The sequence below is a fragment of the Amphichorda felina genome (assembly GCF_050947745.1).
Source record: "Amphichorda felina strain 45539 chromosome Unknown scaffold_2, whole genome shotgun sequence".
NCBI lineage: Eukaryota > Fungi > Ascomycota > Sordariomycetes > Hypocreales > Bionectriaceae > Amphichorda > Amphichorda felina.
The window spans coordinates 2,972,355-2,995,718 of record NW_028145048.1 but is presented as its reverse complement, the minus strand read 5'-3'; the positions used below and the strand labels follow the sequence as shown (position 1 = coordinate 2,995,718).

The 23,364-nt window shown below is 52.8% G+C and overlaps 8 protein-coding genes across 8 annotated transcripts; 6 read left to right on the top strand and 2 right to left on the bottom strand.

Moving 5' to 3' along the window:
- Positions 1 to 1,577: 1,577 nt before the first annotated feature.
- ACO1O0_002482 (peroxisomal membrane anchor protein conserved region-domain-containing protein) lies at positions 1,578 to 2,677 on the top strand (the record flags this gene model as incomplete). Its single annotated transcript, XM_083191951.1, has 2 exons — positions 1,578 to 1,814; positions 1,868 to 2,677. The coding sequence occupies 2 exons, from the start codon at positions 1,578 to 1,580 to the stop codon at positions 2,675 to 2,677; spliced, it is 1,047 nt and encodes a 348-aa protein (XP_083053165.1).
- A 174-nt stretch (positions 2,678 to 2,851) lies between these two features.
- ACO1O0_002481 (uncharacterized protein) lies at positions 2,852 to 3,613 on the bottom strand (the record flags this gene model as incomplete). Its single annotated transcript, XM_083191950.1, has 2 exons — positions 2,852 to 3,474; positions 3,607 to 3,613. 2 exons carry the CDS (start codon positions 3,611 to 3,613, stop codon positions 2,852 to 2,854), a joined length of 630 nt encoding a protein of 209 aa, XP_083053164.1.
- A 4,626-nt stretch (positions 3,614 to 8,239) lies between these two features.
- Positions 8,240 to 9,148, top strand: YPT31 (ras family-domain-containing protein; the record flags this gene model as incomplete). The annotated part of the gene is made up of 5 exons (XM_083191949.1): positions 8,240 to 8,260; positions 8,329 to 8,341; positions 8,435 to 8,824; positions 8,878 to 8,958; positions 9,018 to 9,148. The coding sequence occupies 5 exons, from the start codon at positions 8,240 to 8,242 to the stop codon at positions 9,146 to 9,148; spliced, it is 636 nt and encodes a 211-aa protein (XP_083053163.1).
- An 833-nt stretch (positions 9,149 to 9,981) lies between these two features.
- BRX1 (ribosome biogenesis protein BRX1) lies at positions 9,982 to 11,052 on the top strand (the record flags this gene model as incomplete). The annotated part of the gene is made up of 4 exons (XM_083191948.1): positions 9,982 to 10,103; positions 10,160 to 10,298; positions 10,352 to 10,430; positions 10,484 to 11,052. 4 exons carry the CDS (start codon positions 9,982 to 9,984, stop codon positions 11,050 to 11,052), a joined length of 909 nt encoding a protein of 302 aa, XP_083053162.1.
- A 1,052-nt stretch (positions 11,053 to 12,104) lies between these two features.
- On the top strand, positions 12,105 to 13,455 carry ACO1O0_002478 (uncharacterized protein; the record flags this gene model as incomplete). The annotated part of the gene is made up of 2 exons (XM_083191947.1): positions 12,105 to 12,881; positions 12,934 to 13,455. The coding sequence occupies 2 exons, from the start codon at positions 12,105 to 12,107 to the stop codon at positions 13,453 to 13,455; spliced, it is 1,299 nt and encodes a 432-aa protein (XP_083053161.1).
- A 1,042-nt stretch (positions 13,456 to 14,497) lies between these two features.
- Positions 14,498 to 16,937, top strand: HDA1 (histone deacetylase HDA1; the record flags this gene model as incomplete). Its single annotated transcript, XM_083191946.1, has 5 exons — positions 14,498 to 16,071; positions 16,122 to 16,185; positions 16,234 to 16,326; positions 16,380 to 16,509; positions 16,606 to 16,937. The coding sequence occupies 5 exons, from the start codon at positions 14,498 to 14,500 to the stop codon at positions 16,935 to 16,937; spliced, it is 2,193 nt and encodes a 730-aa protein (XP_083053160.1).
- A 959-nt stretch (positions 16,938 to 17,896) lies between these two features.
- Positions 17,897 to 18,577, top strand: ACO1O0_002476 (uncharacterized protein; the record flags this gene model as incomplete). The annotated part of the gene is made up of 1 exon (XM_083191945.1): positions 17,897 to 18,577. One exon carries the CDS (start codon positions 17,897 to 17,899, stop codon positions 18,575 to 18,577), a length of 681 nt encoding a protein of 226 aa, XP_083053159.1.
- Positions 18,578 to 19,699: 1,122 nt separating this feature from the next.
- On the bottom strand, positions 19,700 to 21,352 carry ACO1O0_002475 (uncharacterized protein; the record flags this gene model as incomplete). The annotated part of the gene is made up of 1 exon (XM_083191944.1): positions 19,700 to 21,352. The coding sequence occupies one exon, from the start codon at positions 21,350 to 21,352 to the stop codon at positions 19,700 to 19,702; it is 1,653 nt and encodes a 550-aa protein (XP_083053158.1).
- Between the last annotated feature and the right edge of the window lie 2,012 nt (positions 21,353 to 23,364).

The window sequence follows — 23,364 nt, the reverse complement described above, 5'->3', positions numbered from 1 at the left end:
GCCAAGCTGCAGTGGCAACCTGTTGGCGAACTGGCACCTTCGCAGTATGGAGCTGCAGCCAAGGAGCGCCTCTCTCGTCGAGCCCACACGTGTCGCGGCGAGGCTGGCGGATGGCCAAGGCTTCCCGGCGGAAGGCACACCAGATGATTGGGCTGGCGACGGGATCGGCTGGTTGCGTTGGTGTTTGCTTGGATGCTCACTCGTCGCACCAGGTGGCACGGCAAGGCACAGACTCCAACCATGTCTCTGCGCGGGCTGTCATCACATGATGATGAGATCTGACTGATCCCGTCATCCACTAGAGGAAGTGGCATGGTGTGCCATGCGAAGGTTGCAACCAAAGTGTCCCCAGTCGATGGCTCGCACTTGCGGCGCGTCCGTCATGCATCATGGCCATGGCTCATCTCAGCAACCACACCTCAGAATGACATGGAACCATCGCCAGCCCCTTGGTGCATCGAAGTTAATCCCGAAGAACAAAGGGGAAAGTGATAACAACAATCCAAATCGACTCGTTAGAGTAGAAAGCAGTCGCACTCACCTTGGGTCAAATTTTCCGGTCTGGTTCTTCTTGACGAGGCTGGTCAGCCTTGCGGCTTCGTACTGCTCCCTCACGACTACTTGCTGATCTCGCAGGCGGTACTTGGCGGTCCCGGGACTCCTAATCGATTAGAAGAAATGCTTAAGATCGCAAATACGCCAAAAGGTAGCCTGCGGCGGGACACGATGCACGCTTGAGCTGAGTGGCGATGTTCGTGATGGGGATCAAGGGAGGAAGTTGGATGCCACCAGGGGGCCGCTTCAATCTTTCGATGCAGGGAGAGGTCCCAAATACGGATACCCCGGAGAATAATTAATGGATCTTGAATGCTTTAAAAATAGTCCAAACACTGGTTGCTGTGTCTCTGGGCGCGGCGCGAAGAATGTCGAGGGTCTCTATGCTGGCAAGGCTGGCGAGTTTGTCGGCTGGCAATGGAGACCTCGACATTCGTGGTGGATTCGGCTGCTCTGGCTCTGCTCCACCAGATCCACCCTGGCCAAGCACCCCAGGACTCTGGGCGTTAAGTCACCACCGTCAAAGTTGATGGGTATTGCTTCTACGACCCAGTCACGTCCAGGCAACACAAAAATCACGCTGGAAACGCACTGATTCCTAGACCTTGATCCCTTTTGCTTCACAACGTAAGTTCAAGATTTTGTGCCGTGTAGGCGGAAGGGAAATCGCAACGCCTGGTTAGGTACCTATTTAGGTAGGCCATGGGCTGAATCATCGCAAGGGGCTCTGAAGATCAAGCCTGTGACATTTATAATAAAGAAATAAGAATCTTGGGTAGTAATTTCTTGACTATCGACCGTCCAACATCGCCTGTTATAAGCTATTGGGCGAGTTGATGAATGGACGGTCGCTCCTCGCTGGCGTCGGCTCATCCCCAGATGCAGCCGAGGCACATGTTCCTGCCGACTATTAGCCGTGACGATCGCCGTCACCATCACCTGTCGTCCATCACCACATGCAACTGCGCTTTCCACTCCCACGACCATTTGATTGTGCCGTGTCGGTCCTTGAAAAACCAGCCATGGCTAACGACCAAGAGAAGCCCGAATCGGGCATTCCAGACTGGCAGCGTGGCCAGGAAGAGAGTGGCAAGCCAGCCGAGGACCAGCTTGACGTGGCGCGCCGCTTCCTCGATGATGACGAGGTTAAGAGTGCGCCGAGGGAGAAGAAGGTTGCTTTTCTTAAGGCCAAGGGGGTCGAGGATGGAGATATTGAGAAGCTCCTCTCCGAGACAGAACAACAACCAAAATCAGAACAGGTCCGTGTCTTAATTGCCCAACCGTACCACGCGAAGCTAACCGCCTTCCCCAGACCGACGAGGCAGTATCAGCCGAGTCCTCGACGACCTCCTCTGAGCCCTCACCCACACCCTCGCCCGAATCCTCGCCCGAATCCTCCTTACCATCTCCCTCCTCCGACCGCGCTCCCATAGTCACCTACCCCGAGTTCCTCGCCAATCCCACACCCACCTCCTCCCCGCCCCTCGTCACCACCGCCCGCCTCCTCACCGCCCTCCAGCTCTCCGCCGGCCTCTCCGCCCTCCTCATCGGCACCTCCAAGCTCGTCCTCTCCCCCATGCTCGAGCACCTCACCGCCTCCCGCGAGGAGCTGCACTCCACCACCGCCTCGCGCCTCAACGACATGGTCTCCCTCCTCGAGAAGTCCGTCTCCGTCGTCCCGCCCCCGCCTGGCCGCAAGAAGCACGGCGCCCTCTCCGACGACGACTCCGACGCCGGCGACCCCACAGAGATGTTCCACCGTGACGTCGGCACCCAGACCTTCCTCCCCGTGCCGTCCGCCGCGTCGGCGCCCAAGCTGCCCCCCGCCGAGACCCAGGCCACGCGCCTCGACTCCCTAACCCGCTCGCTCTCCGACATCAAGGACGGTCTACGCGCCCAGTCGGAAGGTCTATCCGACGTGAAGACTCTGATCGACGTGTTCGGCGATGATCTCGATGCGCTGACGTACCGCTCGGCGGCTGAGCTGCCTGGCTACGACATGCTCCGGACGGGGACTAAGGGCGAGCCGGATGATGAGATACGCAAGGTGCGGGATAGCATTAGGAGGATCAAGGGTACGCTTCTGAGCACACGGAGCTTTCCTACATCGATGAGCCGATAAAGAAGCGCAATGTTTCAATGATCGATTTGGTCACACGACAAATATGGATTGCATGTACATTATTACTTTATACCCTCCGACGGGATGGAATTCCCTACATTTAGCCTACATACATATCTGCATGCTCTCAAATATCCTTCCTTCTAGCTCTTGCCCTCATATCAAGCGCCCTACCTACCTTGGTATGGTAATACGAAGCTCCTTGAACACGTTCTGCCACGTATCCACCATAATGTGCTTGAAGTCCCTCCCTTCGGAAACTTGTTGCCCGTACCACAGTTTGGTGGCAGTGAATTTGAAGCTCATCGAGTCTGGATCACCCATCTTCATGGCAGCCATGCTCCGGTTGCAGAGAATATTCTTGCACATCGAGCTTCCCCCAGATCCGTTATTCCGGCGGCCTCTCGGCGGTAAAAATATCATCTTGGCGTCCTCCGGTTCCTCGAACTCGTCGTCGTTTTGCTCTACTGCCCCATTCACCATACTCTCTTGGGTATCCCCAAACTTGTCAACATCCATGGACTCGCCTTGTCGTGTGTCTTCGCTCCTCACAAATTTCCAACCCCTTCCCTCCATTTCGGTTTCGGGTGCAGGTAGACGGAGCCAGATGTTGTCTGCGACCATCTCAAGAAAGTTCAGCGTGGCATTACATGTTTTTTTGTGTGTAGTCTCGGCATTTTCCCACCCCCCAATCCACACCTTGGTTAGGGGAAACGCTGGGTTCCTGGTGGCATTCCTATCGTTGACAACTGTGATCAACTTGCGATGCACCTCGTCGAGGTGCCCCACATTGACTTCTTGGTCAGCTGTGAATTTCCCACTATACCTCAGGTCCCATATGATCAGTTCGCATTCCTTCCATGGCCGATGCGGGTTGACAGGGCGGAAAAAAGCTAGCCAGGGGTGACGTAGTACCCGTGTATTCCCACGCTCCATGGCAGACTCCCAGGCTTGGTCTGGGGTGTTGAAGAAACCACCCAGTGTATTTCTACTAGGACCCTTCTTGTTTTGTACTTCACTCAAGGGAAGCAACGAGTTAAACCACTGAATAAATGTGGAATAAACTCCCTTAATATCGCCGAACTTAAACGCGATGTCCTCATCCCAATAGCCGACAGGGTTGAAATTTAGCCATAACGGACACGCCGAGCCCTTAACACGGCGCTGCAGTTCCTGCAAGCGGCCCTTGAGAGCCCAGGCGTCATCGTCTCGGATAGGTTGAATCTGGCTGGGATGCTGGGCCGAGACACCACTGACATTTGTTGGGGGAGCACTACTAGGGCCCCTCTGGTCTAACAACTCCAATGCTCGGTCTGGGTCGTTGACGGTGGTTTTCAAATACCGCAGTGGTTTTATAACTTTGCTGAAGCATTTTTCAGACCCGACAACGTAAAACCTGCCATGTCTGTTCATGTTGACAATTGTCCACCACCCAAACCAGTTGACCAAGCTTTGCTCGTCATTTGCATCGATTCTTGCAGGCGCAAAGACTAAAGGACTTAGAATTTCTTCATCCGAGAAGTCTTCGACGACTTTGCCAATGCGATACGCTAGTTTTGCCAAGGCTTTTATATCCTCGTGGTGGGCATCGCGGTTTTTTTCGGTTGGCCTCTCAATTCTATCGGCAAGCAAGTCCTCTAGCCATACTTCGAAATTGGTGGGAACAACGAGTCTGGCACGAAAAGGGCCATCGGGGTTCTCGTAGACCTTGTATACCCAGTTGAAGAAAGAACAAGCTTGCTGGGGTCGCGATATGATGAAGCTCGGTGTCATTAGGAAAACCCCCTGGGACGGGTATAGCCGACGGAGGCCTATCTCGCCAACCGGCGGATCCGCTGTTGGTCGCTGTCCAACAGCAGAGATACCTCTGCACGCTCTATGGAAAATAGAAATCGCAAAGCTCCCGCTGGTTGCTCGGTTGCTGCTCGTCGCTTGGTGGATAACGTCAAACATCCTGGGGAACAAGCGAATCTTCCATGTAGCATCTTCATGTATGACTATGGCACCTTGGCCCACGTCGACAAACCGAGTCCAGTCCCCCGGAGTACAGCTATCGTAAATGATGCATTCCGCATTCGACGAGACATTGATCCAGCTAACGAGGAGTCTAGCTTCTGCCATAGCTGTCGGGGGGAAAGCAAGAAAAATATGATGCTTTTCAGAAATTTGAAGGTGGGATGGAAATACCCTTTGGTAATCCAGATTGGTTAATTGTCCTAGAATCTTGGGTAAAATCATATCCCAGTTCTCGTGACTGGGGAGGTTCAAGTCCCCGCTCGCTGCGAGGTCTGTCCCCATCAGGTTCGTGGGGTCAAACACGATATACTGGAGCGGACCGCCACTGGCGGTGCGCGACGCCTCAAACTCCCACTCTTCAGATTTGAGGGGGAAAATAAGAACACAGTACTGGGTGGCATAGCAAAGAACCCCTTGGGATCCCAGCTTCATTCGGTTTGCCACCATTTCTAGAGCATCCTGATCGGTCGGGGCTGAAACACTGCCGCAGGCCAGATTTGGGTGTTGATTTGGGAGTCTTCGGAACTGCTGTGCAAAGTCTTGTGCGGTGCATCTATGACTGAAGATCAGGCGGTCCCGAGCTCTGAAGTCAGCCACCCAGGGATGAGGTGCAGTCCGTGGAATGCTTTGAAAAACAAGGTTGATCGATCGTGATGCTTTAACACCCAGAAGGCAGGGCTTTGATATATTTTGCAGGTCCACTCTTGGTATGCTATTGTCCCGACTTTCTCGTCCCTTGGAGGGGGGCGGTGAACCCCGGACGCGAAACCGATTCGCCGGGATCGCGTCCTCTTCCTCGTCGTCCTCGTTCATGGCTAGAGGAGAATGCATTTGACAATCGCCTGGAAGAAACAAGCTCGGTTCCGGGCTCATCCCTTTCACCGGTTCGGGGGATCTTCGCTGGATATTTTCGTCCCAGCGTACTGACTTGTTCCTTCGGGAGTGAGATTGGGATTCTTCAGCCGTTCCGGTAGCATCGTCGGTAGGTGTACGTTTTAGAGAACCTTTTCGTGGAGGCACAGGTTGACTAGTATCTATATCCATCGCTTCTCCAACAAGGTTATCTTGGGTATTGGGTTTGTCCTGTGGAGAGGTCACGGCTTGGGTTGCAGCATGAGGAGCCTTCGGATCCAATGAGATTAAACCCTTCGGTACCTGAGCCGGGGCACTGTTCTCTTTGTCTCTTGAATTCTTTTCGAGGATCCTGTTATAGCGATGGCGCAAGAGTTTCTGTCCCTTGCTAGGATCCAAAGACTGGTCCTGCAGACTCTTCCGCTGCTTGCGTTCGATCCCCCCAGAAAAGACGTTGCCGGTAATTTCAAGCGCCATTGCGGAAGCAGACGATTTACTTTCAGCTAGGCCCTTGGCAGGGACAGCCTTTTTAGCCTTCAAGCCTGATAGAATCCTGGTCGTTGGAATCGAGGCGTCTTTGGGACCTTTTTGCAGAGTATTTTTTTCGCTTGGGCCTTTTGTTGCTTTGGGCTGGGTAATCAAAGGGCTCTTCCCTTTATTCGTGACTGGGGGTTGTGTTAATGAAGGGTCCTTTATGACTGTATTCGACTCTGTCGAAGTAGCATTGTCAGAGAGCCGCTCCTTGTTTGAGTATGCGCTTCCGGACGGGACTATCTCAGTCTGTCCATGGGTTTGGGCTGCAGGGCCGGCGGCGCATGACACTGTGCTCTGAGCACTAGGTTGGTGTCTAGTCGAGTTGTCAAGCCGATTTAAGTCAATATCATCCTCTTCAGAGTCCAAAACCTCGTCATCCGTTGGGTCTTTTGGATAATAGTCGTCCATGTATTGAAGTCGCTGCTCCAGTGGGGGCACCCAGTCAGTCGGTTCCTCGCCTCGACTGATGCGGAGATCATTACGCCTTTCATGACGAATATGCTTTTCGCAAAGGGCCCGTGCGGCTGCTTGCTTCCAGTGTCGAATTTTGAATCCTTTTGCCTCGTGCCGACTTATTTTCGCCTTCTTCTCTGCCCACTCATTCAGTAGCTCGTCGTTGAGATGGTTAGGGGGTTCCCATGTTGCCTGATGGAGAGAGTAGCCAGTCCAGTCCACGAGATACCGAATTTCGCCCTTAATCAATCCCTCAGCTATGATCCCCTCTGGAGTGAATTCGTCTTCTGAATTTTCTACCTCCTCTAGTGTAGAGGTTGTGGAAAGGTTGTCTGTGTTTGCATCCATCTTTTTTTCGGCGTTGGGAAGCTGGCGATGAATAGGCAGCTGGCGATGAATAGGCAGCTGGCGATGAATAGGCAACTGTAAATACAGCAATGAAGCGCCTCTCTCCAACGTGGCTGCCGAGAAAAATAGCCTAAAACGAAGGCGGTGATCCTATTAGGTCTTCTCGGGTTGCCGTGAATAAGGTACCGCTCAAGCGGCGAGCATTGTTGGCAGCTGCCTCGAAGAATTGGTAGGTTGTTCACAGAAAACTTGGGGAACCAGATCACCACAATAGGATGCAGCCGGCTCAAAAGACTGAAAGAAACGGAAGAGAATCAAGCTAGGGTGAGGTTCAGAGAAAGAGATGAGCGTGGTAGGAGCACTTCGCAGAAGCGCCCAAGGGGGGGGGGTACGAGGGTTTGAGGTAGGTGCGTACGAGTAAGGGTCTTGAAGGCAGGAAATGGCGGCGGCTTTCTTGACGCGTTCCCTGATCTAGCAGTGCCAACACCTAGACCCAAAAACGTGGGCTGTGGCAGACCTCCAGGCTAAAATTGCAGTGAACCAAAAACCACGTCGGCCCTGAAAACCAACCTACCTACCTAGGCAGCATTAGTCCGTACCATAGGGGCGCCAATTCCAGATTCTAATCTCAGTATCCTCTGGCAAGGCGGAAGCTCAGGTGCTTTATGGCATCGGTAGGTCATACCTATTGGGTGCCGCGATTTGCTCGCTAGCAGGCACTGTTTGTCCTGTTTGTCTTGTTTGTCACTAGAACAATTACTTCAGCTTCTGGCAGACAAGGAATAGAGGCTGCGTAGGCAAACCAAGCGAAAAACATCAATAGTCTATTACATCAAGCTCGGAATTGTCGCTTAGGCTGCTAGATTCAGACCCAAATCTCACATGCTGTAGTCGAGCTGCTGGATAGACCGTAGGCGGTGTACAAGCATCTCGGATTGGTTCTGATAGTGCGTCGTGGAGTCGATGACGAAGAGACTCCTGTGTTACCAAGTGCGGCGCACGAGGATAGGCAGCAGAATACGGTGGTTTTGCTGCCTTGCAAAAAGGTACCACTGTCTCTCATTCCAGGCACCATCACATGGTTCTGTGCGATTGCGCCAAGCGCCTGGACGAGGCCAGGAGCAGGGTTAGACGGTGGTTGCTGCGCCCCAGATTTCTGAGGGTCGCCTATCTGCGGATAACGTGGGCGGCCTTTGATGGGCAAAAGGTGCTGTTGGTGCCGCATCCTCTCCTCTCCACATTAGCCACTTCCAAGTCCACCTACCTAGGTATCCAGCGACCGGTCAGCAAGCTGTACTTCTGCAACCCGACAACGACGTCCTTTGCCCGCCCATTTTGTATTCCACGCCAACCGCCAACATGGCCAACGACGAATATGATGTGCGTCCCATCTCTTCGCTCTTCCCACATCTGCGCACAATAATAGCTGACCTCATGCCTTCGTCCAGTTTCTCTTCAAGGGTGCGCTATTCCCCCCACCCCCTTAACTCGACCTCCCTCGACCTCCCTCGACCAGCATCGCAACCCAACCATGCTAACATTCGTGGCCCGCAGTCGTCCTTATCGGAGACTCAGGAGTCGGAAAGTCCAATCTGCTGAGTCGATTCACCCGCAATGAGTTCAACATCGATTCCAAGTCGACGATCGGCGTCGAGTTCGCTACCCGGTCGATCCAGGTCGACTCCAAGACCATCAAGGCCCAGATCTGGGATACCGCCGGCCAGGAGCGCTACCGCGCCATTACCTCCGCCTACTACCGCGGCGCTGTTGGCGCCCTGCTCGTTTACGACATCAGCAAGCACCAGACGTACGAGAATGTGACCCGGTGGCTGAAGGAGCTTCGTGACCACGCCGACGCCAACATTGTCATCATGCTGGTCGGCAACAAGAGCGATTTGAGGCACCTGAGAGCGGTCCCCACCGAGGAGGCCAAGGCCTTCGCTAGTATGCCGTTTTCCAACCCCAGCTTGTGCCAGGACCAGCTAACTCCCCTGCAGGCGAGAACCACCTGTCATTCATCGAGACTTCTGCGCTCGATGCCAGCAACGTCGAGCTGGCTTTCCAGAACATCCTGACTGGTTCGCCAATCTCTCCACCGATACGGGTAGTATATGGAAGCTAATGTTTGTGCTTACAGAGATCTACCGAATCGTGTCTAGCAAAGCCCTCGACAGCGCCGAGGGCAGCCAAGCCCCCATGGCCGGGACCGGTATCAAGATCGACCCGTCCAAGGAGAACGAAGCCCCCAAGGACGGCAAGTGCTGCTGAACAGGTGGCTCTGTCTCTGCGGGTCACGGCCACGATGCATCTTCCGGCCGTCGAGAACGGTTGCGCATTAGGGCGGGTTAAGCCCTGCCAAGACGTCTCAGATGTTCCACGGAAATGACTTCTTCTTCGCCAAATAACGAGAGAGACTAGGTGGGCGCATAACATTGAGGAAGACCGGAGGAAATATCGTTGGTTTCGGCCCTCACATCGCTTTCTTTGATATTAGAAAAGGCGCCAACACTATCGACTTTCTTTTGTTCAAATTTCTTGTCACGACGGTTAGGTTGTATGCGGATGGTTCTTGCGCTCGACGATCGCTACGAAACCTACGCTTTACGTAGCTGGATGAACCCGTTAATGCTTATTGCTTATCTTGACTGCTCTACTCGGTGAACTGAACATGAACATGAGACATCCGAGGCCAAGTTAGGTATCCGTACATTGTCAATTGTTCCCAGGTTCGCCGGGGGAAGGCGTGGGAAAGATCTAAACCGGTTTTAGTGACAGTCACATTCAAGTTACCAGAGAATACTTAGTACGTAGTAATGATGATAATTGTAAACGAACTACGTAGCGCGGCATGATTAACCGATGTCCTGTCCTATTAATCGCTTTAGGCATAGCCACTTATTTCGGCGTCAAAAGGCACGCAGTCAACCTGCCTTAGCCCACCCCGAGGTCCCCACGTTGGCATCCGATAAGAGCTTATCGCAACCCGCCTCCGCCAATTTTTTTTTCTTGGTCTCTCTGCCCGCGATCAAAGTACGGATACCAAGCAACCACATAATCCTTCGCCCGACCACCTGAATTCGCAGCCCTTCTCATCATCCGCAATGGCAGCCGTTTACAAATCTCTGTCCAAGACGGACAGCAAAAAGCCGGAGGCACCGAGCAATGGCATCAAGAAGAACAAGCAGCGCGTGCTGGCTCTGTCCTCTCGCGGCGTCACATACAGGTGAGCACCTCGCACAGCTCTGTCTCGAGCGGGAGCAGCATTCTGAACTATTCCAGGCACCGCCATCTCCTAAACGATCTCACTTCGATGCTCCCGCACAGCCGGAAAGACGCCAAGTTCGACTCCAAGACCAAGCTGTACGAGCTCAACGAGCTAGCCGAACTCTACAACTGCAACAACGTCCTATTTTTCGAGGTGCGCTCCTACTGGCGCGTAGTCAATATTCTACAATAGCTAACACTGGATAGGCTCGCAAAGGGAAGGATCTTTACATGTGGATCAGCAAGGTCCCCAATGGACCAACCGTCAAGATGCACGTCCAGAACCGTACGAGACCATCGCTGCATTCTCATGTCGCACATATACTGACAAGGCCATAGTGCACACGATGGAGGAACTTCACTTTACGGGTAACTGCCTCAAGGGCTCGCGACCGATCCTATCGTTTGACGCCGCCTTCGAGAAGCAGCCGCACCTGCGAGTCATCAAGGAGCTGTTCACGCACACGTTTGGTGTCCCCCAGGGTGCGCGCAAGTCGAAGCCCTTCATCGACCACGTCATGAGCTTCAGCGTCGCCGACGGCAAGATATGGGTGCGCAGCTACCAGATCAACGAGGAGGAGCAGTCAAAACTCAAGCCGGCCGGCGATGCCCCCGCGCCTGGCAAGGATGCGGATCTCTCTCTTGTCGAACTGGGCCCACGCTTTGTGCTCCAGCCGATCTGTGTGTTGGAGGGCTCGTTTGGTGGCCCCGTGATTTACGAGAATCGCGAGTTTGTGTCGCCGAACCAGGTCCGCGCGGACATTCGGAGGAACAAGGCGACGAGGCACAATGCGCGGGCGGAGCAGTCACTGGGACGGTTGACGAGAAAGGGCAATCTGGGTCTGAGGACCCAGGGGGGGCAGCGCCCGCAGAAGGACGACCTGGATACCAAGATGCTGTTTTCTTAGGATGTCTAAGGAGTGGTTGGTCAGGGGCTTTCCCACGGGCGTTGGAGTTTAGGATGACTAGTTCTGTTAATGGCACCTTGCAGCTGCAACATGGACATACATTTGGACCACAGATATTAGAAACACCACTGTCAGAATACTGGGAAATACGCGCACACAAGAACCTCTCCGATATTGATGTGCCCTCTGACGGGGTAACGCTGCTGAGTCATGGGCCATGACGTCGGCGGTAAATATTCGGACATTGCATCGACCAGGTTATGGGTGGTATCGACGGCAGGTGGTTTCACCTCAACGTCGACACCCTCCTTTTTCCATCAACAACACTCTTCCAATTCATCAAAAACGCACCTGCTCACATGCTCACATGCTCGGCATGGCAAACAGAGCAGCGCGTCGTCCCAATATTATGGGGCTACCCATTCCTTCATCTGCATCTCCCATGATGCTGCGATCCATCAACACTCGCACCGTTTCAAGCCCCAACGCCGGGGTAGTTAGAAAATAAGCCCTTAGACTCGACGCTCTCGGTGATATTCTCACCGTGAGGCTACGCGGGACTTCTGCAGGTCCTGTGTTCTGCGACTGTGTATAGTCGCGCGTTGTGGTTAAGTTTTCTCATTATCTTGGCCCTAAGATCAACCTTCTTGGGCTTCATCGAATCCGGTGCTCGAACGAGTTATCGGCCGCGTTGTGGGTAGTTGTTAACTGCTCACCCACATCATCGCAACCTATTTTACTTTTGTACAATCTAGGAATGCCCATCACATCCTGTAAGGCACTTCATCAATCGCTATTGCGTGTTCATTCTAATATGCTGCAGGTTGTCGTTGCACTGTGTCTGCGCTTTAGAATCATTTATAGACGGTTCTGGAGTTTTGGATTGGATCTTGAAAGAAAGAAGCGTCCTCCATTGCATCCAATATTCAATAATTCTTCAATTTGATACAGTCGGGGTGGACAGGAACAGGTTTCGAACTCTTTATTACAGCAACACCAACGTCAACACCGACGTTTAACACCTCCATCCAGTATTAACTAGAGCGCTTAAAATGGACAGCCCCACCAGAGATACCGTTGGCCTTACAGGCTTCCCCATGGAGATTCTCCTCGACATCTATCGGCATCTTGATATCAGCAGCATCTACGACCTGTCACTCGTCAGCAAGTTCTTTCACGAGCTGCTTACTCATAAAAAGGCCACCATATTGGTCCCGGCCCTCGTTCGCGGATTTAGCCCGTTTGATGAACTGCTGCAAGTCTACACTGCGTCAGCTAATGACCTCAGCAGCACGCATGGAGGGACGTATATGCCACGGAGAGTTCTTTTCCAGCGGTTTGTCGGGGACCCGGGCATTGTGTTGGCATCCGGTTCCCCCGCTTCTGTTCAATTCCAAGGAAGCTTCAACCATGTGGTTAACGGACGCAGGCCAAGTGGCCCAGTCGCCTCCGGGACTAGGACAGTCACCTTGACTGAGAAGGACTTTGGCCCTCTTATAAAGCACTGTCAGCTTGTACGCAAGTGGGAGGAGCTGTTTCCGTCAATGAGATGGTTTTACGAGCCAGAAAGTTGTCGCAGCCTAAGGCCCCACGAGAAGGAGCGCTTTCGTCGCGCTTTCTATAGATGGTGGCTCTACGGCACCTACTTTCACGGTGATCTTCCACGTCCACGGATAGGGCTTCCCGAGCCGCTTGTCGACGATATCCGGACGAACCAAATGCGCCATCACTCCACGAGCGAATTACTGGAGTTAATGGACTTGGTGGAGACTATGAAAGATGTGATACTACATTACATCTGCCCCCGCCTAGACCCAAATCAGCAAAACGTGAGTTGAACTTCACTTGACATGCGATTCCCTCCGCTGACTAGCAATATAGCAGTACTCTGATCAGCCAGCGCTGATCGACAGCGTCGACCGAGCGCAGTCTTTGACAGACAGCTGGAATGACCAAAGCCGCTGGGGTCGCATTGTCAAAACCTACATAAAGCTGGGACCCAAGGATTTAATGCATTACTTTGAGAACATCTACAGCTACCCGGCGAAGAGGCTGATCTCGGAAATCCGCGTGCGGCATCCAAACTTCACCTTTGACCAAGAGTCCATTCAGGTCGCGGTCCGCTGTGTCCTTGACGAGCGCCAATGGATGGACAAGGTTCCTAGCCTCGCGTCGGACAGCGCTGGGGGCATCATCGACTTTGATGACGAGCGCGACAAGGAGAGGGTGGCTTATGGGAGCGATGGTAGCCCCCATGGTTCATTGCCGGAGGGGCTCAAGTTTGTGCGATCCTTCTCACAGTACTCGCCCAGGGGAGATGATGGGTCATGTCTTGAGGAACATGCTCGCCATATCGCGTTTGAGCGGGCGCACCTGATTCCGTCCTATCCGGTTGGGGCATAGTGCTGGTAGTTGGTTTCACTTCTAGTTGATGGGCGATGTTCACATTTAGAACCGTCCTTTTACCGTTTGATTTACAGGGTGAGAATGAAAATATGAGATTTTTACTCTTCATTACCAGCCACTGTCCTCCTGTTGAGTGCCTGGGCGTATTTACCTGATAGGTGAGGGTGACATGCCAACAGACCCCGCTACGGATCAAACATTGGCCATAGATGTATTCTTGCGATTGATCAGTAGATATGCTTTCATTTTTATTTCAGGATTTGATTCTGCCAAAGACCATCACTCAGGGTGAGATGGTGCCTAATACATGTGCACTGCAAGTCCACCGGGTAGTAGCGTGGACATCTCATGTAGTCGAGCCGTGGTGGTAGTGGTGGTTTGGTAGTGGTGGTCGCCCACTAAAGACTCCCCCAGCCATCAGTGATTTTCTCCCTCAGAGGCTCAACTAAGAACCGCCATCAAATCCCATCTCACCCTTTGCATGCACCGTCGCCTTGCAGCGCAGCTCACCGCGGCGCAACGTCGCCCAGTGAATCCACGCCCCGAAGCCACATACCAGGGAAGGCTGTAAGGCATCGTTGCCGCGATTCTATACTCACTAAGCGACGATCGCGACGCGGTGAGGTGAGGTTGCGCATATCCTTGGCTGTGGCTGCGTACCGTACTTAGGTATGTCTTGAGCTTCACTGCCCCTTTGACCCCCAGCCACTGCACCCGTGTGTCTCTTTCCCTCCTCGTGGTCGTTTCCCTTCGCTCTGCATTGAAGAGGCGTGCACATTGGGCCTGCGACGCTGGCACGGTAGCCCTCGCTTCACTCGCGCCGGTCAATGTGGCCAGGCGAACTTAAATCGCACAATTTCCTTCTGAACCCTCCGCCAGTCTGCATCCTCCTGTCGTTTGCGCTTATCCACCAACAAGTAACAAGGTGGCTGATAAAGGACAGGCTCAGAACCATTCCCATCTCGAGCTCGAGGTGAACGATTGGAGCCTTTCATAGCAAACTTGAACCTCGGCACATCACTCCTCTCTGTGGCCTGTCATGGAGGGCGCCCAGCGCATGGATGGTGAGGATCACCACATGGGAGATGCGGACAGGCCCGATGATCTCGATAATGGGGCGAGCAATGTCGTGGATGGGCGAGATGAGTCGCCAACCTCCGACGATAGGAGCTTTGACGAGGAGACTGAGGCTGATCCCGAGAGCCTCGCGATTGAGCAGCTTCGCAGGCGAGGTCTCCTTCCCACAGGATGCTGCTACGATGTCCGCATGAAGATGCACATGAACGCCGATTTCAGCCCAGGTGCCCATCATCCGGAAGATCCGCGTCGCATCTCCGAGATCTTCGAGGCTTTCAAGCGCGCGGGTCTCATCTACACAGGCCCGGAATCAGCCATGGCCCGTATCCTGAGGGAGACGCCAACGCGATACATGTGGCGCATACCGGCACGTAACGCGACGCGGGAGGAGATCTGCCTGGCTCATTCTCCCGCTCACCTGGCGTGGGTGGAGAAGATCGAGCACCTGAGCACGTCAGAGCTTAGGGAGCTGACGAAGCGGTATGATCAGGGCCGCGAGTCACTATACGTAGGAGCCATGTCCCATGCTGTGGCACGGCTGTCCGCAGGTGGTGCCATTGATACGTGCAAGAGCGTCGTGGCGGGCATGGTGAAGAATGCCTTTGCCGTCATACGGCCGCCAGGGCACCACGCAGAGTTCGACAGCCCCATGGGCTTCTGCTTCTTCAACAACGTCCCCGTGGCTGTTCGGGTCTGCCAAAAGGACTTTCCTCAGACATGCCGCAAAGTCCTGATCTTAGATTGGGATGTGCACCATGGAAACGGCATCCAAAATATCTTCTATGACGATCCCAATGTCCTCTACATCTCTCTTCATGTCTACCAGAATGGACACTTCTACCCTGGCCAGCCACCGAACCCCATGACACCGGATGGTGGCATCGAGCACTGTGGCATCGGCGTGGGCCTTGGGAAAAATGTCAACATTGGCTGGCATGACCAGGGCATGGGTGACGGCGAGTACATGGCAGCCTTCCAGAAGATTGTTATGCCCATCGCCCAGGAGTTTAATCCAGATCTTGTAGTCATCTCTGCCGGCTTCGATGCCGCCGACGGCGACGAGCTGGGCGGCTGCTTCGTCACGCCCTCGTGCTACGCCCACATGACACACATGCTCATGTCTCTGGCCGGCGGCCGCGTCGCCGTCTGTCTCGAGGGTGGTTACAACCTGCGCGCCATCTCCAACTCGGCTGTAGCTGTGGCTAGGACGCTCATGGGAGAGCCACCGCCTAAAATGCAGCTCCCCAAGATCAACAAAGAGGCGGCGCGCATGCTGGCCAAGGTGCAGGCGTACCAGGCACCGCACTGGGAGTGCATGCGCCAGGGTGTTGTTGATGTCCCCCAGACGCAGAACTTGAAGGGCGAGAGATTGCACGACGTGATCCGCAACGCGCAACGGCAGGTCCTACAGGCTAAACATAATATGACGCCGCTGTATGTGCAGAGGCAGCACCTGTACAAGTCTTTTGAGAATCAGGTTCTCGTCACGCCTGATCTTGATAGGGCAAAAAAGGTGTTGGTTATTATACACGATCCGTGAGTATTAGCAGCTGTCAACCCTAATCTTTCACTGACACTGTTGTCAGCCCCCAACTGCTGGCTCAGCAAGATGCTATTGACTCAACACTGGAGCCTCATAACGCATGGGTGGTGAGTAGTTGAATACCACCGCGTTGTGAATACGAGCTGACAATGCAGGTGGATGGCGTGACCGACTATATAGACTGGGCAGTCAAGGAAGATTTTGGCGTCATGGACATCAACATCCCTGGCTACATTACGCAAGAAGAGGTTCATCACCTAGCAGCCGAGTCAACTTTGACAATTTTCTGACTTGCTCCCAGGACACAGACGCTTTCATTCCTGTATCTAAGGAAAAGGAACTAGAGAAGGAGATCCGGTCACTCGTTTGCTACCTCTGGGACAATTATATCCAGATGTTCCGGGCGGACGAGCTGTTCATTATGGGCGTAGGTAATGCCTACCTCGGAGCCAAGGTTCTTCTCATAAACAGAGGCAAGTATCTTTCCGCCCCCTCGCCTTGTGACTCAATCTAACGCAACGACGTAGATTGCAAAGATCGCATCTCGGGAGTCGTCAACTTTGTCACCGGCAGCCTGCGCGCCGTCAAGTCTGATATTGACGACCGCCTCTCAGCCTGGTACAAGGAGAACTCACGCGTCTATGTGGCGGCGGACCACGCCTGCTGGTCCGACCCCGACCTGGAGCGGAAGATATCCAAGCGGCGTTTCGGGACTGTCGTGCGGAGCAAGGCCGTCGGGCTTAACAGGATGATGCAGATCCACGCCGAGGAGGCGCACGAGTGGATCCTCGATCGGGTGAGGTTCGATGATGAGGGCGGTGAGACTACAGAAGATGAGGACAATGAGGCCACGACTTGATGACCTTTGTGGCTTCGCTTTTTACGGAGAAAGGGCCATCTACACGCTTGGAGCAGGCTGGGATTGGCGTATCCATCAAGCATCATTTCCTATGTATGCCACGACGAGGTAGACGGCTGGGGTTTTGGTAGTTTGGGCAGTTCTGGATCTGTTTGATATTGCTTCTGGGGAACATGGTTACCTTATCTAGCTGAAGGTAGAATTGATGTTGTTACGGAGCTTGGACTCTTCTATGAATGATCCTGTGGAGTTGGCCCTTGACTGAAATGGCGATTCGCTTGGGCCATCTTAAGTAGAAGTTGGGACATTTAATGAACACAAGATGGAGTGCCTTTTCGTGTCGTTTTAGAGAGCGCAGACGCAATATGGAAAGGAACTTGATCGGAGCCTATGTGCATCGTGAAGTGTTTCGATGCCCATTTTAGGTGATGAGGTCACGAGATATTCTGTGAAGGTGAGATCAGCCACTCAAACGTAGCTTTTACCCATCCTTTTGGAACTCGCATCGCAAGGGTTGTCTACATTCATGGATTCATATCTGATCAGGTAGGTACCTATTATCAGGAAGTAAAGCATGGGGACAAGAACACTGCTAGAGGTACGGTCCATATCTGTCCCTTCCCATGATTGATCTCGCAAATTCGCCACTCCATGGCACCTGCAGCTACCTTACCTACTTTAACGACAGGTAGTCTGAGGATGAACTCTACCCGCCAGCTTCCTGCCCTTTCTCTGGGAATTTCATCATCCTTCTGCAAATGTGCGGCGTCAGATGCCACATAGGTTCTGCCCTACCTACCTGCCTAATTGTGCACCTTACGTGTTTTATTTACTCTGCCAAGGTAGGTAAGTAAATACTCGCCCAGATCATTCATCTGTGTCAGCTGTTCTGGCAAGTTGGACTCATCAACCACACACACCCCAGCAAAACATTCCCGCCAGCACTCCGCTTTTATACTATGGGTCGATTCACACTAAGAGAACTTCAGCGCCTCTTGCAACAGGTACTCCGGGAGGCGCAGCAACTCGCCAGAAGGGTAAATCGGCGAGAAGAAGAGCTAGGTCCGCAGCCGCAGGAGCAAGAGGCACAGAATGCCCGAGAAGAGTTACGACAGAGCCTCAAAGAGTTGGAAGAGCAGATTCAAAGAGAACGACGAAATATACTCAGGGCACGGCGGCAGCGACACGAGGCACGGTCACACCTGCAAGAGATACAGCGTCAAATCCAAAAGGAGAAACAACATATACTCAAGGAGCAAAAGAACCGGGAAGCCGCACTGAAAGTCATAGGAGAGCTGGACACCCAGGTCCAAGAGGAGCAGAAACAGATTGCCAAGGACCGACTGCAGATACAAGAGGCACAGAGCCAGCGAGAATATCACCAAGAGCATCTGCAAGTGCTAGAGCAGCGGATAGTGGAGGAACAAGATCGGATAGTGGAGGCACAGAAGAGGCGAGAAAGCACAAGCAAACACCTCCGACGGCTGCAACGGAAACTATACGATGAAGAACAGGAGATACTCCAGCAACAGCTGGCAATACAGCAGGCGCAGTCGCAGCGAGAAGAGAATTTGGAGAAGCTACAAGAGACACTAAAGAAGCTACATGAAACGCAGCGGGCGCGAGAAGAGGCAGAGTAGCCGTGACAAGAATCTGGACAGCACTCTCGCCGCGCGACGCTCCTGGATGCTGTTTGAATCCATTGATGTTCGGTACGGGCTTGTTTCTAAAAGGTTTTTTTTGTTAGGGCCACTCGGTCTATGTAGTCCTCTGGAACGAGAGAAAGGTGAAAGAGAGGTAATGTCTAGGCAAGGGTTTAGAGGAACCGCCTTCTCGAAATGGGTGGAATTGGCCGCGGTGAAACGACGTCATTGATGCTGGTATCATTAGTAGTAAGTAGGGATACTGCTGAAGGACTTGAATTATAAGTTTCTTTGATACAATTCGCTCGCATTGTCCCCATGGGTTGCCCCCATGAGGAGAAGTAACAGTCACATTCGGGATTCGGGATGTCTTGATCTCTTAATGCTGCTCTTTTATCTTCAATTTTCAACACGTGGCGCAGCATGTCTTGACTCTCGTCTAGGACATTAGGCGGCTAATGTCTTACCTGAGTTCTGGGGTGCTGTTCCAAGTTATATCTGTCCCCTAGAAGTCGAAGTTCATAGGAGGCTTTTGGGTCGGGAAGGATCCGCATGGAGCTTGGGTGATACTTTGTGTCCCTCAATAGAAGTTGCCGGGCCGGTGCCGCAGCCTTGGGTAGAACTCTTGACTGATCCAAAAGGTTAAGTGATCCATATCACTCTAATAATGGCATATCATGTTTAGCTATAGCGCTAACTCTGCTGTTCTGATTGATAGATTTCTCTCCATCTGCTAGAAACCAACAATCGTCGACCGGGCTTGAACGCATTCGTAAATTTGATAGGACTACAAATAACCTCGACACCTTTATCGACATTATCGAGATGATGGTGGTCACAGATCCCGAAGGCCGTGCTTCTATGGCAGACATCCTATCGCTTGTATGTGACTAGACATTGGGCGCTATATTGGTAGTTAACTTATATCTATTATAACGTGATCTACACATAATTACGTCCTGGGGGAACCACATGGGTATCCTCCGTCATATTTAGCCCTAGTATCACCACTGTTACACAACGCTGGCAAGTCTTATTGAAGTTTATTTGCGTATATAACCACGTATGCCACTTATACCAGAGGGCCCCTTACCGCATTACCTTTCCGTCGGGATATCGTCAATAGTCATCTAGGTCAAAGCGGTGGTCTAATGCTTTTAAGCAGGGGGAAAAGCTGTATTCCTTATATTGGGCTATGCGGCAACCATGACTCTGTGCAAAGTCAACAGCAGCTTGGCATTTGTTGTCTAGATGTTTTGCTGCAGACTTGAAGAGGACAATCTCTTGGAGGTTGGGCAGCTTGGTGGAACGTTCGGCCGCAAGGTTTGCAAACAGCTTGCGGATGAGTTTGGGGCTATTAGACGTCAAGGTCTGGAGGTGAAGATGAATCTTTTCAATGGACTTTGGCAGCGTGTTCACGAGTGACGGCCACGCAGGACTCCTGAAGTCTTCGTCCTCGTCACTTTCGTAACCCCAGGGTGCTTCGGGGTCATACGCCGGCCCCCAAAGTATATTGACGTCGAGATGGATGCGCTTGAGTTGGCGAAACTCGGTCATGTCATCAAGTGTCGTCCACTGGCCATCCGTGTTATAAAAGCCAATGTTGGTGACGAGGAGCTCCTCGAGGGACTCGGCACAGTTTCGCTGGATGGCAGCCAGGCATGCGCCCGAATCCCATTCAAAGCCGCATCCGTGCCACTTGGTTTCGTAGACGAGATGGAAGACCCGCAGACTAGAGCCCTTGTTGGCGAGGGCGAGAAAGTGATCCAGCTCGCGCGAGCCAATTGCGACACCATCCAGCTCGACAATTTCGATATTCCGGCTCCATTCCTCGTATTTTGGCTCGAAGGCTATGCCGGTATAGCCATCGTTGAGCGCGACTGCGCCGCCATAATGGAGCTCTTGCAGCGACTGGATACCGTTGAGTAGGCAATTGTCTGAGAGCGAGTCTCGTGCTTCATAATCAGGCCCCTTTTGGGGCAAAAGGACTGATAGACGCGACAGTGCGGCATCTGGGAGCAAAGGGTCGTTGGCCCTCTTCACGATCCGGTCCAGTATGGGCTCAAATTCCTTCCAGTAATCCTTCCAAATTTCGTAGGATAAGTTACCCCATTCATTTGGGAGCTGCAGGGTCGTAACATTGGGCAGCAAGGTCAGCAAGAAGGATTCATACCACCTAGGGACCGGCTCGTCCCCTTCACCGTGGTGCAGACCATCCAAATCGCCTCTCGTATCAAAGGCACGAATCCAGACGTCAGGATCACCACCGACTGCCGCAATATCAGGCGATGCGCGCACAAGCTCACGCAGCCGGTCTGAGACAGGCATCTGGGGCAGCCTCCAGAAGTAATCGCCGCAGCTGTCATAACCGTTATCATCACCACGGGAGGGCAGGTAGTAGTACATAGAGGCGATGCCTGTCATCTTGATTGTATGGATATAGCGCGCCAGCACCGGTTCGTCGGCAATGGCCTCGAGCAGTCGACGAGGGCCGGGGATGATGTAGCCCGATTCGCGAGATGCTTCGTCCCACCATGCGTCAGGGACCGGCTGAGTCCTGTCAACCTTGTCTCGGCCTTCGGGTTGAGCTTTAGACCAAAAGAAATCCCGGAATCGCTTCCGGCGGCGGTTGTGGGCCTCGATGAAGCGCGTGCTGGCTGCGTGCATGGCCTTGCATGACAGCGACGCGCCCTCGAAGCCCTCTGGCAGCGTCTCGTGGAGGATCCTTTGGAGGCATTCTACCGGTAGGTCGAGGAGCTGCGTGGGTGACATGGTGGTGATGTGGTCAGGGTTTGCTATACCAAGGCCTGGGGTATTGATGGAGTAGCAGTAGATGAAGCATCTACAACGACTGTGAATCGGGGCCGAGGAAATCAATCTCGCCGGTTCTCCACCGCATTGGTGAGTAATCATTACCACGGGCGATGAGTGAGACTGCGTCAAAATTCATTTCGCGATCGCGCCATATCAGCTCGCTGCCTACTCATTGCAGTGCTTACATGTAGCATGTTCACGTTTCTCGTAAAGAAGAAATATCAGCAACTGGGATGATGAATTGAAGAGTGGCCGGGATTGAAAATTCACGTGTGTCCTCAAGCGCCGTGATTTCCTAGTATATAGGTACCTTATTATTTGTTCGATAGGTACAATGTATTGAGTTGGAGGGAGACTGGGCGACACACTTGTCACTCTACATAACACACCCACACAGGGGACCCGCAGGAACAAGGCCATGTGTGGGGGGCCATCAACAACATAACGCCAACAACACTGAAAATAGAAGATCTCGGTGGTGTCGATGGGTTGGGTTGGGTGTAATATTGCCCGTACAGATGATCGGTGCATATAACGAGTCTTCGTAGTGTCGCTTTCTTAGCTAGAATGCTAGAAAGACGCCTAGGTCGAGATGCATGCAATAAGAGGCTAGGCTAGCCTGCGCAAGATGGGCAACAACCGCGTAAAGTGATAAAGTTGATAATGGTTATGTCGGCGTCAATAACCTGTGCATGGATGCCCGTCTTATATACATATAACAAAGAACCTCTAGTCGCTGCGAAGCTGGGTTCTCCCCGAATGGTCCATGGCCCCTGAACGCCAAGTCTGAAAGCAAAGCTGTGGCCTCCGGGCCTCCGGCTCCCGCCACCCAGCACACCACTACGAGTATGGTGAATGATTAATTAGACAGCGGACAGAGCTACCTACTAGTACACCAATTAAAACCATCACGCCTTGGAGGTACCCTCAATATTCCTTTTGATCTGAGAGGCCATTGTTCACAATAAAACTAGACGAAGGAGTTCTGGATAGGCGTAATAGAAATATTATATATGAGAAGTAAACTAAACCTAGTATTTGCTACCACATATCGTCGCACGTGATAGACGAGGGGTTCTATGTAATTGTCTCAAAGGCGTGTATGTCTCATCTTTACCTCTTCGGAGGTGTGAGGGTGCACTCCATTTCCATGTTGCAACGGAGAGCTTCGCTTCCATAACTTTATTTTGGTCCTTTGCAGATCGGATACACTCCCTCGATAGATAAGGTTTCAATGTTACCATAGGACTGAATGTATTCTCCGCCGCAGACACAGAAGTGGGCGATTGGGACAACTTTAATCTATATTTTAGTCAAAGATAGAAGGTGGCTAGACCATCAAACGTGCATGTGGCTGAACTGAAGGTGTTAGGGGAATAGGAAGTCCGATAGCGTCCCCTGGGGATAATGCATAGCATGATGAGGTCTAGAAGGCTCCCGTGTGCTCGTGATTTGTAAGTATTGGCATCTGGATAGGCCAATCCAATGTGGCTTCATCCTGTTGCATTGTTCCAAGCATTGGCTTCTCGTCTTGCGTGTACAAGGTATCATACGCATGCTCTTCCTCCGAGTATTCATCAGTAATATCTATCGGGAAAACAACCTTCTGGGCTTGCTCTAGACGGGCGTGACGTGGCGGGGTTTTACGGTCTTGCCTCAATAGGAAAGTGAAGTTGTAGCGTATGGGCGGCTACACAACTGCCGTCAAGAGCATGTCGTTATTCTGCCAAGCACTGCGTGATACACGTACTATGCACTTTGAGCAGCCTTCTCTTCTCCGTGTTGCTGATGCAGGACGGGGCCTGCGCACCAAAACGGCAGCTGGTAACAAAGGCCTAGAACGCCACTGCTGGACGTCCTGGGGGGCACCGCTGGACAATAAAGCAGCCGCCTTCTAATAGTAGCAGCCTAGGCAGCGGCCGGGCGACTCGCGGCACGTCTTAGCACTTGCCTAGAAGAGATTCGATTGC